The following is an 18762-nucleotide window of genomic DNA, read 5'->3' as shown; positions in this document are numbered from 1 at the left end:
GTTGTCTCGTTTCTTGTCTCTGAGTCATTTATTTAAGAGTGTGGCATATAATCATGCTGTTTGGAGCAATGACTTATTCTTCTCCGTTAATTGATGCTGTAAATGTTCAATCCTAGCAACTGACAGGGGGAAGACTTTTTGGCCCAACCCTAAAAGATGACAGATTTCTCAAGGGTTAAGTATTCTGAAGCGTTTAGACTGTGATAGAAGTCATGTGGTTTGCATTTGAAATGCTGAATTAAAAGCATTCGCTATCTTATGGCAGTGTGACTGCTTAGCTAAGCAAATGGGTTTTTCAAAAGGTTCTGAAGCAAATTACTGCAAAGTAGTCTTCTAATACTCACGTGTAATGTATATAAAGAAGTTCCAAACTTAATCACGTGTCAGGAGTTAAGGCAAGATAATTAAATTTTGTAGTCTTTAAAAGCTTCACCTACTGTCCTTGATGTGGGCTAGATTGTGTTAGGGGCTGGGCCTCACACAGAAAATTGACATTGGTTCTATCAGGTACAGCTTTCTCATCCTTGTTCAGTGCAGCGCAAGGGCTTTGGTAACCTCTTTGAAGTAACTTTTACCCTGATACGGTTACATAAGGGAAAGATGAAAGTGCTGTGCTGCTTTTGAGAAGTACTGTCATGCTAATTGAGAATGAAGAATATGGAGAGGATAGTGGAAGTAGACATAAGTTGTTGCTAACTTCAGGTATATATCTTCAATTTTGTTTCACTTTTAGTCATTCTTCGTTATTTTAGTTTCTTATCTTATTATCTAGAAAGGTGTTAGCTAGTGTAGCTGAGGACAGTGTTATTCCTAGCATAGAGAATACCCTAAAAACTGTTTCTTGTTGGCTTTAAGGCTTGGTGATTGTCGTGGACAGAGACCCCCACTGTTGTTTCTTTCATAGCTTCGGCAAGACTGAACATGTAGGCATTGTTCTTCAGACAGATTGATAGATCCTTTATAGGAGGATGGAAGATAAGATTTGCTGAGAATTTTGGGTGAGATCAGTGTCCTTACAGTCCTTGCTAAAAGGAGACTATGATCGGTCCCAGTAGTGCAGAAATCGCTTCCTGAAACTTCAGTGTAACATTTAGTGTTATGCTGTATTAATTGTTATATTGTTAATGGAAGTAGTAACTGGGATGTTAATTGGTTAATTGGAAAACAGTCTTCTCAGATAGGGATGCCTTTGTTGTAGACTTGTTTCTAGAACTGACCCAGTCGACAAGTGTGTTAAGCTATGTTTTATAAACCAGCATCTGTGTCCATTCAGCTATTTGGATACTGCAACTTCTATCTAATACATTCATTTAAGAAAAAAACTTTTTTTTTTTTTTTTTTTTTTGTTAGAGCTTTCCTTTTGAGTGTTGTCTTTCATTACTGAACTGATGGTTTATAGTCCTAGAGGGATACCTGGTCCAAATTCATTTTGTACCTTCCAGCCCACTTCTTTTCCATTAGCTGTCTTGCAGAGGGCTGTTGCTTAAGGGAGTATGTTTTTCACACCCTTGGAGTGACTTAAAAATAAACAGCAAACCCTCTGTGCAAGAAGAAATACTTTATTCAACTGCTCATGTCAAAGGAGGAAGAAGGGCGATGTTCTTGTAGTTTGGAAGAGCTGAATGCCTTCAGACTAGCCGAAACACAGAATATACCACTGTGTATGTGGTTAAGTTTGCAAATGTTTTTTGATTCCAGATGAGACATTTGCAAAGGGTGCAAAATATGTTTAAAGGAGTAAGTTTTAAGCTGTTCTTTGTATCGTGCTACTGTATGCTAACTATAAACAACTTGAGTATGCTTCAACAGCATGCCAGTAGCTGGTAGAAGAAGCCATCCGTGATAGTGCTCTTCTGTATTGATCTGAGAATCATCTGGAAAATATGCTGGTTAATTTGTATTAATCACTGCTGATAGAGTCAGTAATTCTTTCCACTGTCTAAAGTCAGAAAACTTACCTGGACATTGTGAACCCTCAGACCACAGCAGCTGACTTAAAATTATGATTTGTTTTGACTGTCCTGGGCATTTACTATGCCAGATGCAGAATTTTCCTTGGAAATAGCAGTCTAGGCATCATTTGAATAAACAATTTATCTGCATCTGCCACTAAAACAGTGATGAGAAGGATTCATAAAACATTTCTTGCATTGCTGCAAGAATCAAATTGAAAGCTGATGGGCTGTACATGCAGGTTCATGGAAGGGCAAGTCGTTCCTTTTGTGAGGGGCCTGTTTCATTACAGCAACTCCAAGTTAGTTGACAGCTGTTAATGTTTCATGTCCCAGGTCTACAAAACACAGTAAGCAAGTATATGAATAATATACTTAAATTTCCAAACAGGAAATGGGCGCTTCAGAGTACTGCGGTACAGCACTGCCGAGTGACTTGCAGTGTTTGGGAAAAAGAACGTTTGGTTTACAACAAACCAGCTGAAAAGATGACTGCCTGCTTGGAACAATATGATCTCTCCTTGTAGTAGCTGGCTTTGTGCTGATAACAGCATGTTTAAGAAAAATCTGACCCCTTGGACATGAGTCCTGAGCTGGGAGGGAGTGAACCCAAACCTAGATTTTGTAACTTTGAATTATTTTATCTCCCTAACGTTCTGAGCACAGCATGTTACTATTTTCTAAATAGCGTTCAAGCTGTTATCAAAAGGGAACGAGACCTGTATATTCCCTCCATTTTTAGCTAGTAAAAAGGAAACACTTTGTCTTTCGGTCTGAGCAGGATGTATCTTCGAATTCTTGCGGGGTTTTACATTGTACTTGTTTTCTGTTTTTTATCCTAAATAAGAAAGAAGGCAGAGATTTCAAGAAATTTGGCCTTAGGGAAAACTGCTCAAAGCTTTTGATAGTATTATTGAAAAAGCAGACTCATTGTTTGTGCGGATGCCATTCAAGTAGGCTAAAGGTGTATTAAAGATGTTGAAATTGTTTTCCCTCTGCTGCGTTTTATCTTACTGGGGGCAGATAGACTGCTGCACCTTCAGAAAAAATGCATATATTTTGTGTCCTCTAGTGATATATTTAAAGGTTGGTTAATCTTAACAATAAAATACTTTTTCATTAAAAGTCTGTCAAAATTAGAATCAGTTTTTACTAACTTCTGTTTCTGGAGCTCACTCAGCATGTTCTGTGGGTGCCTTCTGGGACAAGTACAACTTGATGCTTTGTTTGGGGAAGGCAGCAGCCGTTTCAGTGTTCATGAATAATGTCTGAATAGCTAAGAAGTTGTTTCAGCTTGCTGAAGGCTGACCATTTAATGTTGCTCTGTGATTGCTGGTAGAGGTGACAAGGAAAGTGGCATAGGTCTGTATGCTGTTGTCTTCTCCTCCTCTTCTGCTGCTGAGGGAGGAGCAGCTGAAGATTGTCCTTCATGGAACAACAGCCAGCCTGTCTAAGTAGGTGTGGAACGATGAACTTTGACTGCTTGCAGCTTCAGATAGGAAGGTGGTGATAACAGGCTGCAACACCCAAAGTGTGGATTGTTCCTCTTGGTTCATAGGATTGAATTTTCTGAAGCATACCATGGGCACCCAATTTACTTGACCATTTGATAGTTTGAAGTACTCAGTTTGTCTCACGTGCCAGAAGGTTGTGTAGAGTCCTAAAGAAACCACTCAGCTGGCAAGAATGAGATTACTGCCAGTATGACAGGAGGATGTTTACTTTCCATGAACTAAGTACCAGTAGACTTTACACTGGCCTTCAGATAAACAGTTCTGTGCACGTAACTCTGAAGAGGTGGAGAATGGTGGTTGAAAGTGTCAGGAGATTCCTTTGAAGAAAAAAACTTTGATTCTGTAGCAAGTGGATTTTTCAGGCTTGATTCCACTTCTGAATGTTCTTAATGCCTGCCCACAGGTCCAAGTAGTTTCTTTAATCAGGAGCAGTATAAATTGTTTTACTTCTGCCTTTCATTTTAGAGGAGAAAGGTGAGTAACGTAATTAAATTTTGTCTGGCTGTTGACACAGTAGATGCTGAGTAGCTCTGTGAATTTGATATTCCTTTCTGAAGAGATATAGTTACCATGCATGGGTGCGCATTCATAGGAAATTCTGCCCTCAGGGATTTTGTACTTTAGCACCATGCATGTTACAACCAAAGGGAACTTCCTTTGTTTTCTGAAGGGATTTTTAAATATCACATTTGAATTCCTGTATGTCATAAAACCAAAAATTGTTCTGTTACAAATGGAGCTGAAATCTTCAGTTTTTATTCCAAATTAGTTGCAAGTAGGTACGTCTTAAGATATGGTTTTGTACTTTATCCAAGTTCTTGATCTCAGCTCAAGTAATCAATCAAAAAATGTACAGAGTATGTCTAAGTAGCACAGTGCAAGAGGAGAACATCAGTAGAGAAAAAGGATGCTGAAGACCTGACATTATGCTGTATGCAACTTAAGTCTTATGCTTTGAACTACTGTAATCAGATCCTACGGACTAAATAAATACCTGTTAGCTGCTGGAGGGCATTAAATGTCCTCTCGAATATATCTTTCAGATAAATCCCAAAATATTTTACTTGGTATACTCTAAGACATTTTGGTAGTGCAAACCAAAGCATAGAACATGCAGATGGGAGAAAGCATGCATTTTTATAAAAACTACTGAATCAGAATCTGTGTTCTTCAGGCTAGCGTTCTGGCATGCTGCTAGAGCTGTTAATGCTTTTGTTCCTCTGTCATCTTCTGTAACTTCTTGAGAGTAGACATGCTTAATTAAACCCTTTATTATTTGCACAGGGAAATAGGTGATCACTGGCATTTAGCAATTCAAGAAGCGATCTTGGAGAAATGCAGTGATAATGATGGAATTGTTCATATTGCTGTGGACAAAAATTCACGTGAGGTGAGCATCCTTCCAGTAACAACTTAATAATGTTGTTTCTCCTTGTCAGCTGGACTGTAACAAAGACTCTTTCTTACTGCAGGGTTGTGTATATGTCAAGTGTCTGTCTCCAGAGTATGCGGGGAAGGCTTTTAAGGCATTACATGGCTCTTGGTTTGATGGTAAGAAATCAGGGTTCGTGGCAAAATGTGGGTAGAAATAGCAGAAGATGGTTGAGGTTGGAGTCCTTTTAAGTGACCAAGCGTTTTATTACATCTTGATACTTTTGTTAGATATAAAAGTTGTGTTCTTAGTATTATCCATAATAATATCCATTATTAGTATTTATCACCTGGTAAACTAATTTCATTACAATGAACGTGTTTGGGTTTGCTCGCTGCATCCTGAGGCCAAATGTAATAATGGTAAACTAGAGGGCTTTTGTTTTTGTATTTCTTTGCCTTCCAGGAAAGCTGGTAACAGTAAAATACCTGCGGCTAGATCGATACCATCATCGTTTTCCTCAGGCTCTCACCTGCAACACTCCACTAAAGCCATCAAATAAACACATGAACTCTATGTCACATCTCCGTCTTCGGACAGGCACAACTCATTCTCAGGGAAGTTCCTGAGGAGATTTTCTACAACTGCTAGGACTGTTACTTGCAACAGGACTATTCCTGTTTGGCTGCCGTCTTCCTTTTTTAGTGCTTTTTGTATGTAATACTTTAATGATTTAAATAAAAGTTGGAACGTTCCAGAAATCTTGTTTCCAAAGGGACTTAGCGGTGAGGCAGTAATACTGAGCTGACAGGAAAAAGAAATTGCTTCAGGAAGTTATCCGGGGCTACGTTAAAGCAATGCATTTAAGTTTTGCATGTGGAATACCGAATTCATTAAACATTTTCAGATGTGGTGACTGTATTTTTGCACCAAGAGGTGTTTTTGATAATACAAAAGCATGGAGAAAAGAAGACTTCCTGTATTTCCATAGTTTCCTGTGAAATAATCTTGTGGGTATTTTGTAACAAACGACCTACAGTTCCTGATGGTGAATAAGTTTAAAAAAAAAAAAAAAAAAAAAAAAAAAGAAAAAAAAAAAAAAGAAAAAAAGAAAAAAATATATTTTTTTCATTCAATATTAGTTGTTTTTTTTTTTTTTTTTCCTTGCCGTAAAATAATAATTTTCTGCAGCTGGGGTATGGGGGAAGTTAATCTGGCGTTAGTGGTTGCATATAAGCGTGAGGGAAAACGAGCTGAATGCGGATGTAATGGGTTTTGTATATAAATGTAAATGCTGGTGGTGGCAAAACTGGTTTTGTTCTGTGAGGATGTCTGCATCGAAGCGGTGGGTAGGCTTCCTATTTTATTCAACACCTGTTGTTTTATATGGGTTTGGCTGCACCGTGACAAGAGGCCAAATACCTTAAAGTGTTAGATACAGGTTAAATATCTTTTATAGGTTTTATATTAAAATACCTTATGATTTTGTGTGAGAGGTCTGATACCAATTGTAACAAATTCAAATTTGTGAGCAATAAAGACACAATTGGCAGATACTGGAAAAGTATTTTGTGAAAAGCTGTATTTATTACTACTATTGCCAGGGCTGTGACAAAATACCATTTGGGATTAAGTGATGAAGCAGTTTCCTTTTAAAATGTTAGAAGGTGCTCGCTTCCCTGCTACGATTTTGGCTGACATGAGCTGCAAGTACGGCTGACAGTAAATCTGGTGATTGTGAGTTTGTAAACTTGGCAGAAATTTGCCTGGAAGTGCGAAATTGTTGCTGAGAAGCGTAGTTGCAAATCTGAGATTATTGGCTCCTTTAATCCCGTCGCTCCTACCGTGATGTTATCCGAGTAGCAAGGGGAAATATCCCACAGGGACGTGCTGGGACTGGAAGCGCGCCGGTCCAAAGAAACAACTGAAACTCACTTTACTTTGTAGATACGATGGATTTGCAGCATGGACTTGCACAAATAATGCACGTTTTTCGTATGGTTAAGTAAACATGATGCACACTGTTCTGCAACAGAAATCCTATTGTGCCTTACCTTCGTGCTTTTGTGGGCACCATGTTTATTATTGGAGAGTTTGTTAACCGAGAACTTTTAAATCCTCAGTTTTATGTCTCAGATGCTAATGAATGAGTATATATAATATATAATCAGCCACGCAGAATTCCGCTTACCGAGGACGAGTACATATTTTTGATGGGTAAGTGAATTGTGCCAGGACTGGTAGATTTCGACGAGTTTTACTATATACATATATGTATAATATACATGTATATGTACTATATATATGTATATAAACTAATGGCGTTGTATCGATGTGCATCAGTGACTTGTTAACCTGACCTTAGTGACCCATCTTGTGACCCGTTGCAAGAGTGAATGTAAAAATAGTTGTGGCATTTTCAAAGGTCGCCTCTTGATGCAGCTGCATCCATCTTGCTTCTGAAATATACTTCTTGTAAACACTGTACATTATTATTGTAATATGTACTATTATGCAGCTTCTTTTACCTTAAACTGTTAAGTTGACCAGTGTCCCTTCCTGCACGAGGGAGGGGGACGTGTATAATACCGAACATTTGAGAGGAATCAGATGTTTGCTGTAATTTGTCACCTTGTCCTGTACAAACTGACGCTACGCGAAGCAGACTCGAATTAAAGGTTTATTAGGGTTTTTTACACGCGTCTGACGTCGTCCGTCTGTGGGCGCCTCTCTCCCGCGAGGGCTGCGGGGACACAGCGGGGGCTCCGCGCAGGGCCCGGCGCACGCTGGAGCTCGGCGCTGCGGGGCCGGGGCGCCCGCGCCGTGCTCTTATTTGGCGTTGGCCGCCGGTGCCCAGGAATTTCCCGTCATGCCTCCCTGGGCGCCGGGCCCGTCCCCGCTATCCCGGGGGGCGGAGGGCGGAGGGGGGGTTGGAGCCGCGGCCGCCGCTCCCTCGGGCCTCCCCTCATGCGCGCTGCGCCGCCGCCGCCGCTCCTCTCCGCACTCGTCCTGGCGCTGGCGGCCAACGCAGGAGCCGCAGGTAGGAGCCGGCGAGCAGCTCCCACCGCCGCCTCGCCAGCCCCGCACCGCCGCGGGAAGGGCGGGCCGGGGGCTGCGGCCGGGGGAGGGGCGGCGGGACAGCGAGCCGGGGCCGGGCAGCACCTGCTGGGGGAGGGGCGGGGCGGGGGCGCCCTCGGGGAGCGGGGCCCGGCGGGAGGGCCGTGCCGTGCCGCGCCGCGCCGTGCCGCGCTCCGCTCCCCTCCGCTCCGCCGCCCTCTGCGCCGTGCCGCTCTGGGTGCCGGCTGTCCGTCCGCAGAGCAAGGCGGCGGAGCGGTGGCGGGGCGAGGGCACGGCCTGCTGGCTGCGCTGCGGCCGTCCGCCGCGTACGTGAAGCTTTACCGGCCCCGAGGGGAGCTCGGGCTTCGCGTGCGCTCTCGGAACTCGGCGGCTGTACCCTGCCTGCGTGCGGGTTGTGTAGCGCTGCTGACCAACGCGGGACGTGCGGGACTCGGGTGTAGCTCGGTCCCTCCTGTCTCCGTTTAGCAGCATAACGACACGGAGCGCCGCAGCCGCTCACACCTGGGCGCAGCGCCGCGTTTGGAGCCCAGAGGCGGTTTGTCCGTCCGGTCGGTGCTCTTCCCCCCGCCGAACAGACGCGGGTGCTCGCAGCGCTCTTAGCGGAGAATTCCGGGCCATTTGCTGCGCTGCTGCGTGCTTTTGCAGTTTGTCACGGCTCCCCGCTGCCAAATTTGGTCGGTAGCGGTGCCTTCTGCGCCTCTGTGACAGCGGTTCCCGTGCGCCCGTCATCCTCGTCTGCCGTCCGCTCAGAGCTTCTCAGAGGATCGCGGCGTCGCTGGAGGCGCGGCTTCGTTTAAAACAGAGTTTCTTTATTGTCGTATAGAGATTGTGTCGGGAATTAAGTGAGGTGAACGTCTTAACTGGAGGTACTGAATAATTCTGTAAGTCTCAGCTGAAGGAAGGCTTGGTTTGGATGGAGCTGTGCAGTGATTTCCCCAAAACCGCTGAGCCTGGTGGAGTTGGGCCACACGTAGCTCAGCTGTGGTTGGTTGGGTGTTTTCCTGTCTGACGTTTCTTGGATCTGTATCGTACACATCTGAGAAGAGCTTTTAGGAGGAAAAAAGAACTCCCATTTTTCCTCCAGAAGTGCTGTCCTTAAAAATAGTGCCTTTGTGTATGGGGTAGCGTTGCTATATTTGGTGACAAAGCCATATAAAGCAGTTGATCCTTGACACAAATAAAATCTTTTGGCGGAATGGCCTTGTTGGTTTTTCCAAGCAGGGCTGCTCTGCCCTCCTGCTGGCGTTGAGTTAATGCACTTTTTCCGCCTGCATGTGCCCTATGGGTTCCTGACGGCTTTGTGGGAAGGGAAACTTGCACATGAGGAAAACACTTGGTGTTTTGCCCTGATATTCATTAAGGCATGGGAGGATTATGTTTGCCTGCTTGCATTCAGGCAGCTTTGTAAGATGATACCTGTTTGTGGCACTGAAAGCCTAGCCTGTTTTGTGCATGAGCAACGCTAGAAAATCAAATTTCCCTTTTAGGTATATTGTTAAGGTTCCTCTGTTATGCTGTTGGCTGTATTGTATGGGAGCGGGGAGCAGGAGGGAGAAAGGGGAGAAGAGATCTCGCTGTTAAGGATTTAATCTTCTCAGCCGGAGGTTAAGAAGTCTGCTGTCTGCATCCACTGGCATGGCTACAAGTGCGGGACAGCCATCCAATTGTCAGACAGCTCCTCTGGGTTGCGTCATTCAAGCGTCCTCATTACAGATCAACATTTAAGCAATGTGCAACTCCAGTCATAGGTGGGGAATAGGATCTTTTATTTTCCTTTTTTTGGAGCAGGCTCCAAGGCTGGAGGGAAATTGAGTGTCTCTTGCTCTGGAGTATTTGCGTCCATACATGGATTTATTTAGAGGCAACTTTCTGTACGTGAACTAGAGAGCTTTGAAACATAAAAACCAGAAAAACCTGCCAGCCTTTAGGGTGTTCAATCTGTAGTGTCTCACAGAGCAAGAAGGGGCTGCAGGTGAACAATCCCTTCCCTCACTCTTATCGCTTCTGCAGGGCTGCATTATGATCTTCCAGATGCCTAGCCCAGACTGGGAGGATGCTTGGTTCTCAGCAAACTACTGGATGTAGGAGCTTAAAAAACTGAACGTTCAAGTCCTCCTCTGTGGAAATCTGTGGACATATAAGAAACTAGCAGTGTCCTAAACTAACTTTCAATCTTCCATTTAAGAAAGGGAAGGGAGCATGTGTTACAGCATCAGCTTCTGCCAGAGGGTGCACAGTGGCATTCTGGGTTTTAGAGGGGACTTCTGTGTCCTTCACTTGCGAGGATGCGATCCTTAGGTGTTGTCTGAAAACAGGCTGCGAGAATTCTTTGGGAACTCCATTCACGATGAGGCAATTGGAAATTATAATTTCTTTCCTTTGCTCCAGCCTTCTGGTTCTCATGTAACAGCTCAGTTCCAGTGGCATTATCTGACAGCCACACAATCCAGCACTGTTCCTGGGCATAAAGAGGCTTTTCTTGGTGAGGGCTTTAGCACCCAAGGAGCTCAAACAATGCTAGCCCGAACCAGCAAGGGCAGTGCTTAGACTTACATGGTGCTAACACACTTCTGCTGTTTCTACAGACTTACATTTTGGCATAGCATATTCTCTAAGATGATTAATGGCACAAGTACTTCTTTATTTATAGCGAGCATTGGGAATGATGTTTCCAGTAAGTTTTGCATTGAAACATGATTCAGCTTTTGAGTGTTACATAAAGTCTGAAGAAAGGACTTCTGCTGAGCTCCCTGGTTTGCGCGCTCTGTTCAGTGGCATCTGAACATGGGGATTAATGATACATTTGAAACACAGCAGCGTAGCGAAGCGTACATGGTGTGCTCATGTATTGTGTTGTTGGAAAGTGCTGTCATGTCCAACAACTCTTAAGAGTGACACCATGTGTGGCGTTTGGAATTATGTCCCCAGGGAGCTTTGTAACTCCATGTTCCTCCAAACAGGGACAACGCCTTCGCCTTCCACCTGATGGAAAACAAAGCCCCGCTGCCAGGAAACAACAATAGCTCTGAGGAAGGGACTGCCAAATGCCATCAGTTTCACTTGGGCTGCACAATGTGAGTAGGAAAAAGAAATCAACCCAGGGCATCTCAACAGCTTCCTGAGGAAGCGATCCATGCCCGTCAATGCCAAAAGAAAGCAGTCCAGAACATGCCCTGCCCAGATAAGCATTGCATTGTTCTTGCCAAGTCCTGTTCCCCAGCATCTTGATCTTGACTGTGCTGTGCCTCCAAATGCAGGCAGGGAAGGTGTGGGTGATTTGCAGCACTGCTCTGCTGAAGGGCTCTGTGCAGCTGGTTGCCTGGGGTCGAATTCACATGGGTGTTGCTCTCAGTCCGCGTGATGGCATTTGACAGCACAGTGAGCCTGGCTTTAGTATTCCTGTGTCTGCTTCCAGAGCACGAAGCCTATATAGAGCAAGCATCGATCTGATGTGGAGTTGCTGGACCTGCTGAGTCCAGCCATACAGTGGAGGTGATCCTGAGAGTAGGGCTGACAGAGCAGCTGGTGAGATTCGGCTCCTGCGGCTGTGGGGCTGTGGGGTGGGTGAGCTGGAGGCAAGGAGTGAGCGGGCACACTGCTGTGGGCTTGGGGAGGGCAGAAGGGTCAAGGGGAGCCAGGCAGCTCTGTGACATTAGGGCCTGAAATGTGCAGCAGAAACTTCCCAGATAAAGGGATTTGGGGTTTTTTGTAGTTTAACCATCTCTGCTTTCTAAAGGCTGCAGGAAAAGAAAGTCAGCACTGTTGGGCAGAGAGCCTTAGTCTTTGACTGCTTGCTGTGGGAACTGTGCTTTTGGACTGTATCCTTAATTCCTCCTATTTTTTACAGGATTAGAATCAGTGGAAGGATACTCCATGCTGATAGAGTATCTTATTAAAACCTATTTCCATAAGAGAAATGTAGGGGACCTGCTTTGCCGTGGCTCCTGCAGGCAATTAGTGGCTGGCACCAAGGGAAGCACTGAGGACTCTTGGTTTCCAGTTTTGCACAGAGCCTGGCACTCTATCTGCAAAAGCTCGAGGCAGCTTTGCTGCTTGCCTCTGGACTTCAGAGAGGTGCCAAGATGCACCGAGCTGCTGGAGCAGTGGTGGAACCATGCTGGGTAGGGTTACTGCAGATACTGTGCGAGAGCCTCAGACTGCCCTTGCAGAGTTGTCTCAGAGAGGGAGGCTTGTTGTTGCTGCATATGGATTAGCATAATACAGTTTTATCTATAGTATGATAATTAATAACTGTGGCAGCAGTACACTCAGTGTAATAGCTTCTTAGTGTATTGCTGTTTAAGAAGAGAAGAGACACAGGTTTTCAGAGCGTTGTACTACCACAGCAGCTCTTGTAGATAAAGTTCTTCCCAGGTCGTTGCAGAAGTTAGATTTTCTGAATCTCTTTCATTCTCTCTTCTGAACTCTCCCCAGTTTCTTCTGTCTTATGCCCCAAGCCAGCATGAGATTCCAGCTAGTACCTCATTGTTGCTGAGCAGAGCTCAGCAGCTCTGCTCCCTCCCCAGCTCCTGCTATTAGGAATTACGCTTCTCTTTTTGATAAACTCCAAATTTCACTTGCCTTTTTTTTGCAGCAGTTATCACAGTATTGGCTCAGCTTATGGGCATTGTAACCTTGACATCCTTTTCTGCAGTACCCCTGCTTGTCTTGTAGTTTCCATTTCGATTTGTGCATTTGAGTGCTTTTGTGGTTATTATTTTTTTTTTTTTTAAAAAAAGACCTGTACTTGGCTCTGTTCTTGGCTGTACTCTGTACATCTCTCTGTACTTGGCTGTACTGAATTCCATTTACTGATTTTGGACCCTTTTCCACTTCCTGAGGATTATGTTGATTTCTGCTGGGCTCTTTGCAGTGCTGTATGCTCCTTCCAGGTTGGTGTCTGCAGTTCTCATAGGAGTGCTTGCAGGTCCCGGCAGCAGGAGAAGTGCTGATCAGAGCTGGGCCCTTGGCAGGTGTTCTTCAGCCTGACATTCCCAAGCTGTGGTACCATAATCCAGAAGGAAGATGCTTTTCCAGTCTGTTTATGAAAATACTACTAGGAGCTCGTAGAAGAGGAAGCACTAGTACTAGTTTGATGGTGTAGGATCTTACAAATCCATCTTGACTACTTATTGTTTTGGTCCTTTCAATTGCCTATGTATGTGTTTTGTTGTTGTTGTTTCTTTTTTTTAAACTTATTTCAAAAGCTTTCTGGGTGTGGAGGTATGCTCACAGATGTGCCATACACCAATTGCTTTCTTCCTTTTTCAAAGGGGACGTTGTCACCTTACCCCTGAGCTTTGGGAAAGGCAAAAGCCTTTCAGAAATCCTCAGAGATGCTCACTCTTTTCTGAATGATTATCCCAAGTTATTTCCCAGATATTTTAGGGTGAGTTTTGTAACCTGTCAGAGTAGGAAGTGCAGCCTCAGAGAAGGGCTGCAGACATGCGAAAGCTTCATAGTCCAGGAATACAGTGATTCACATCAGTGTGACTGATTTGGGACACATAGTCCCCAAAGCTGTGGCAAGGAAGGAGAAGAGACTCAAGTATGAGGGGAAATGGACAATCGAGAGTACACCTTTTGTTGACAGAGAAGTGATGCTGGGAGGAATATGATGATCACCCCAAGATTTTCATGAGATTTGTGTAATGGAGCAGGAGATCATGAATGGTAGCTTTGTGGAGTGTTTTGGGTGATTTTTGAGGAGAAATGGAAGTTATCACCCAGCTTTTGAGAGAGAGTCATTTCCAGCTGTTAATGTCCCTTGAAATCTTGACTGCAGAAAGGGAAAGTTTAACCAGGCTATCTTTTACCACTGATCAATACATGAAATCGATACAGGTAAAGTCCGCTGTGCTGGTGATTAACCAGCTCTGTGACATTGCAATGGGAGAGGAACGTGGGCTTTGGAGTAGAGAGCGCTGCTTGTAGATTTTGTGTTTCAAACTTCTGCTCGTCCTGTCTTGCTCAGCCCAAATAAGGGCTTGTTTGTGCCATGGGCTGAGATGCCCTGGAGCTGCCTCAGCAGAACCAACCTCAGACCTGTGAAGTGCACGGTGGTGCTAGGAACGTTTGCAGCGGTCGTAGCAGAAACATCCTGAAAGCGAGTGCTACTGCCGTCCTGAGTTCTGGATCTTTGAGTTACCAGCAGTCAGTGGGGTTAGAATTATGCACCTCCATCTGCTCCTCTTTGGTTCTCTCTGCTCATATGATTTACTGCCTGGGGCTGGCACTTGTTCCTGCAGCATTCACCTCTGCAAACACACAGTGTGAGATTCTCACAGGAAGCTCTGTGGCTCTTGAGCAAGATTGAGCTGTGCAGATTCTAGCAGAAGACTAATACAGGCCCTGTATAATTTTGGTTGCAATTGGTACTGCACAGTAAACAGCTGTGATTCTAGTATATCCTCCATTTCATCGGATAGTTTTGTTCTGGGGCCACAAGCGGAATGTCAGCATTTGTGCAGTGTTATGAAGCTGACAAAGGGTTGTGAGGGCTGCACTGGGACCCTGTGTGTGCTGCATGGTGTGGGAACAGACCCCTCCCCTGTCCCTTCCTGGCAGCGGGTGTGAAACTGAGACCTGTTACTGCCTTCACAGTTTCAGGTTAAAAATACCTAAACTTGCTCTTTTCCGTTTCTGGCATTTCTGCAGGCAGAAATGAAACCCAGCACAAATTATCAAACTTTCTGCACGTTTATACAAGTGCTGTAAAAATAACACACTGAATAAATACAAGGCTGCTCCTCCTTTTTTCTGTGTTGGCCCATGCTATAAGAGGTGGATGTTGATGGTGCAGCAGTAGAAGCTGAACCTCCCCATCAATAACCCATTCCACTTTGTTGCTGTGTGACAGATGGCAGCAGAGGGGCAGTCTGATACGATGGTGTCTGATATGAAAATGCACATAAAGTGAATGTATGAAATTGAATTCCTCCATGTGGAAAACATCGCTCCCATTGACATTCATCAATGCTTGCTGAATGTTTATGGAGACCAAGCAGTGGATGTGAGCACAGTGAGGCAGTGGGTTGTGCATTTCAGCGGTGGTGACAGCAACAGTGGGGCACCTCTGCTGGTGCCACTTTTCATGAGCGTGGCATTCAGGCTCTTGTTCATTGCTGGTGAAATTGCACTGCTAATGGTGGTGACAGTGTTGAAATGTACTGTTTTGTAGCTGAGAATTTTCTCTATCAAATAGTGTTTTTATGCTGTTTGTATCTGTTGTCTTTTCTGTGGAAATTAATAGGAGGTATTACTTTTGGAACAATATCAGACTTGTGACCAACAATTGTGTCTTTTTATAACCTCAAAGTAGACACAAACTTGGTACATCCGTAGCCATTCCTTTTACTCACAGGTGCTGAAGTCCTGTGTGCCTAGAGTGGGGCTGGGCTGCAGGGAGCTTCTGCAGGGGCAGTGAAGCATCCAGGCACGACAGCTTCACTGGGGGGTTTCCCATGTTGGTGTGAGACGTCAGTGCCAAGGGGAGAGGAAGTGATGCATGGGGTTTTAATTGCAGTGCTTCCTTTTTGTGGAGCAGGACTCCAAGTAGGACAGCAGCAAGCAGAATTTTGGGGCAAGGCTTAATTAAATCCGGGGTGGCGGGGAGGGAGCAGCGTGCGTGTGCTGAGCCCGTGTCTCTTCTGAAGGATCTGGGGCATATGTCACTTTTCAGTACAGCTTATGCAAGGGAAACACCCAAATTTCCCTTGGATTGTTGATCCTCACGGGGATTTGGAAGCCTTGAGCTTCAAGAAGGCTGAGGGAAGAAGTGAACGATCTGGGCAGACGCACCTGTGCCCTCCAAAGGAGCAGGGGACTGGGAGCAGGGTGGCTGTCACAGAGCAGGCTGGCTGCCCAGGGATGAATGCCATCGGGCTGCTGTTGCTGCCAGCCTTGCATCAGGCAGGGGATGTGCCCCAGCCCCAGGAGGCTCCAACCTGCGTGTGACATCGTGCTGTAGGGCAGCTGGGGGCATCTGTGATCTCCAGGTGAGCACCTTTTGCTGGGAGCTGCAGGGGCTGTTTGTGTCTGGAATTCAGTCAGGGTTGCACTGCAAAACTGTAAGGCTTGCTAGATTTTGGAAAAGGCACCCTCACATTCTGGATATCTGAGAGAAAATGAAGGACGAAGAAGAAACCAAAATAAGTATTCAAACCATATATTCAGCTAGAATTAGTATTTCTTCTGCTCATGAACTGAAGAGAATCTTCAGGTGCAGCACATCCATGTAAATATCTGTATATTTTTTAAATGCTGTGTTTATCCATTCTTAAACTGCCGCATGTTTAAAAAGCATTAACAGTGTGAAATGAATACTCCTTTTGCCCTGTTTGTTGTCGTGTCTTCTCAGAGCTTTAGCGCTCCCTACAACTAGAAGGACCTCTGTGACAGAGGGAGAACGGAGGATTCCTGTTTTTCTTAGAGGAACGTCTCTGTGGTATGGATTGGATGTGTTTTTAATTTTATTTTTTAACTGCTTAAAGGTTCCTTGCTTTTAGCATGGTTAACGTTACTGTTATAGTTTGTGAGCAATTCTTTCCTTTTGTGTGGCATTCAAATTTCTTCATGCCTATTCTTATAACCTATTTTTTTGATAAAAGGCTGAAGTCGTCTCGTGTATTCATAAGGCTGTTCTAAATACCATGACATGATTTTTGTGATCAAAGACACATTTTTAAAAGCTTCAATTCTGTCGACATCTGCACAGACTTCTGCGTGCCGATGCTGTCACTTGAAGGATGAGTTCCTGGTACTTAGGCAGGGAGACGGCTCCTCTCGGTGGTGAGCAGCGGTATCGGTTTCAGATACGGCTCTGTAGAAAATATCTATGTAAGGGAGAGTGCCGGGAGAGACTGGCAGCTCTGGTGGCTTTCACTCGAAACGCTGTTCTCGGAGCTGGGATGGCAAAAAAAGAAACAACCGACCTGAATCGATGTGATGTGCAGCCACCCAACCCAGAGAACAGGACACCCTTTTACAAAGCTTTCTAAATTCTTCCTCTCCTCTCCTCTCCTCTCCTCTCCTCTCCTCTCCTCTCCTCTCCTCTCCTCTCCTCTCCTCTCCTCTCCTCTCCTCTCCTCTCCTCTCCTCTCCTCTCCTCTCCTCTCCTCTCCTCTCCTCTCCTCTCCTCTCCTCTCCTCTCCTCTCCTCTCCTCTCCTCTCCTCTCCTCTCCTCTCCTCTCCTCTCCTCTCCTCTCCTCTCCTCTCCTCTCCTCTCCTCTCAGCAAGGAGCCCTGAGCTAAGGAGCACTTCATAACACTGTTTCAAATGACTCCATTTCAAAATGATCTGTTCAATCTTGAACGTATCTTATTATTATTATTCCTCAAAAAATGATATAAAGTTGTTTCAGGAAAGTAGAATAGAAAATCCTACTGAAGGGCTTCTGTTCTCTGCTAAGAAAAGGAAGTTGGTTCACCTCATGGTAAATGATGCATGGGATTTGTCCTGAATTAAAAATAGATGAGAAAGCCTGTTAGTTTTGCTGTGCTGGTAAGCTTGACACAGCAAGTGCTGGTGGAGGGGAAGAGTGTGCCCTTCCAAAGCTGGCTGGCAGTAAAAGTAGGCACTGTGCCCCCAGTGCTGGCTGCGAGAAGCTCCATGCATGGCAGTAGCCCACAGCTTGGGAGGGTTGCAGCCTTTTTTCTTTTAGTACTGACAATGAATATTTCTCTGGTGAGCAAAGCAAAAAGCTTTTGGGCTTAGCCAGTAGGAACTGTTAAATTAAAAGGTTATTTCCAGAACACTTGTATCTCATCCTGTAAGCACCAGAAGCAATTAATCCTTTACTAGTGCACTGGAAAGGACTGCCTGGAATGGAAAAGATTAGATATTTTTCAAGATGTTGAAAAGATGATGATGATTATTCTCAGAAAAGACCCATTTATGAATAGTTTGTGACTGCCATGGTTATAAACTTGCTGCCATACAAGGAATGTGCTGAGTGCTGGCAGGCAACCAAAGCAGGGAAACCAAAAGTGCAGCAGAGCAGAGCAATGCTATTTTAGTGCATCGGATCTGGGAGGAAGAGAAAGGGAGGGTGGAAATCCCAACCAACCTATGTTGGCTCTCCTTTGAGAAGTATTGGTAGCTGGAGCTGTTGGGAGGCAGTCTGGCAATGGAAGCTGTGGGAACGCATGTGGCTCTCAGGAGCTCTCAGCTCTGCCTTTATCAGAACCGGTCCTCTGTCCTCCTAGTTTTTTGGGTTCCCTCTCTTCCTCTGATTCAATGTGCTTTCCCCCTCTTGTTTTCCTGCAAGTGTGCAGCATTCAAAAAAGCCTTTGCTTCTCATTATCCCCTCTTGTCTCCTGCTTTCTTGATCTGGTCCCTGGACACACCTGTGGGGCTTCTGTTACCCTGGCACACCAGCACATTACTGCCAGACTGCTTGGTTTTTCACAAGACCGAGTTGGGAGCTAGGATGTGTCCTGGTTCAGCCAACAAGGCACATTCCTGTAAGGGGCTGGGAGCTTCCCATCTTTGGCAGCTGAGACTAGAAAGAATGTCAGTTCCATTCAGGAATTAAATGAAAATTAAATGTAGCTCTTCATTCTCTGCTCAGATGTTTTCCTCCATGATTTTCCTCAAATCACTTCTCTGGATAACTGTTCTAATATGAATGCAAACTCACAGACACCCAAAGTAGTGCCTCCTTACTTGGCAAGTTTTCAGACCTTTTCAGGTGTCAAAAGCAGTAAGATTACACTGAAATGCTAGCAGGGGTTTGAGAATCTGGATTACCTGCTTGAAAAGGTGACCATTTTAGTCTGTGCGAGGATCTAAAACTGGTTGTAGGAGGCTCATCTCTTAAGCAACACTGTTAAAATAATGAATGTTG

At 44.9% G+C, this 18762-nt stretch overlaps 2 protein-coding genes across 10 annotated transcripts in view; both read left to right on the top strand.

Moving 5' to 3' along the window:
* Positions 1-7534, top strand: part of LEMD3 (LEM domain containing 3) — a 48553-nt gene extending 41019 nt beyond the window's left edge. For 2 of the 3 annotated variants that reach the window (XM_052669318.1, XM_052669319.1), the window contains 3 exons: positions 4751-4856; positions 4939-5017; positions 5304-7534. In XM_052669318.1, coding sequence (XP_052525278.1) covers positions 4751-4856; positions 4939-5017; positions 5304-5467 — 349 coding nt within the window. In that variant the 3' untranslated portion in view covers positions 5468-7534. The remainder of the gene's footprint in view (positions 1-4750; positions 4857-4938; positions 5018-5303) is intronic. The other variant, XR_008202940.1, reaches the window with a different exon arrangement.
* A 158-nt stretch (positions 7535-7692) lies between these two features.
* MSRB3 (methionine sulfoxide reductase B3) overlaps positions 7693-18762 on the top strand; it is an 83912-nt gene continuing 72842 nt past the window's right edge. For 3 of the 7 annotated variants that reach the window (XM_052669326.1, XM_052669324.1, XM_052669322.1), the window contains exon 1: positions 7693-7878. In XM_052669326.1, coding sequence (XP_052525286.1) covers positions 7708-7878 — 171 coding nt within the window. In that variant the 5' untranslated portion in view covers positions 7693-7707. The remainder of the gene's footprint in view (positions 7879-18762) is intronic. The other 4 variants (XM_052669327.1, XM_052669321.1, XM_052669323.1 and 1 more) reach the window with 4 other exon arrangements.

The sequence above is a fragment of the Tympanuchus pallidicinctus genome, unplaced genomic scaffold, assembly GCF_026119805.1.
Source record: "Tympanuchus pallidicinctus isolate F22 unplaced genomic scaffold, pur_lepc_1.0 scaffold8, whole genome shotgun sequence".
Taxonomy (NCBI): domain Eukaryota; kingdom Metazoa; phylum Chordata; class Aves; order Galliformes; family Phasianidae; genus Tympanuchus; species Tympanuchus pallidicinctus.
This window is presented reverse-complemented; position numbering and strand designations above follow the sequence as displayed.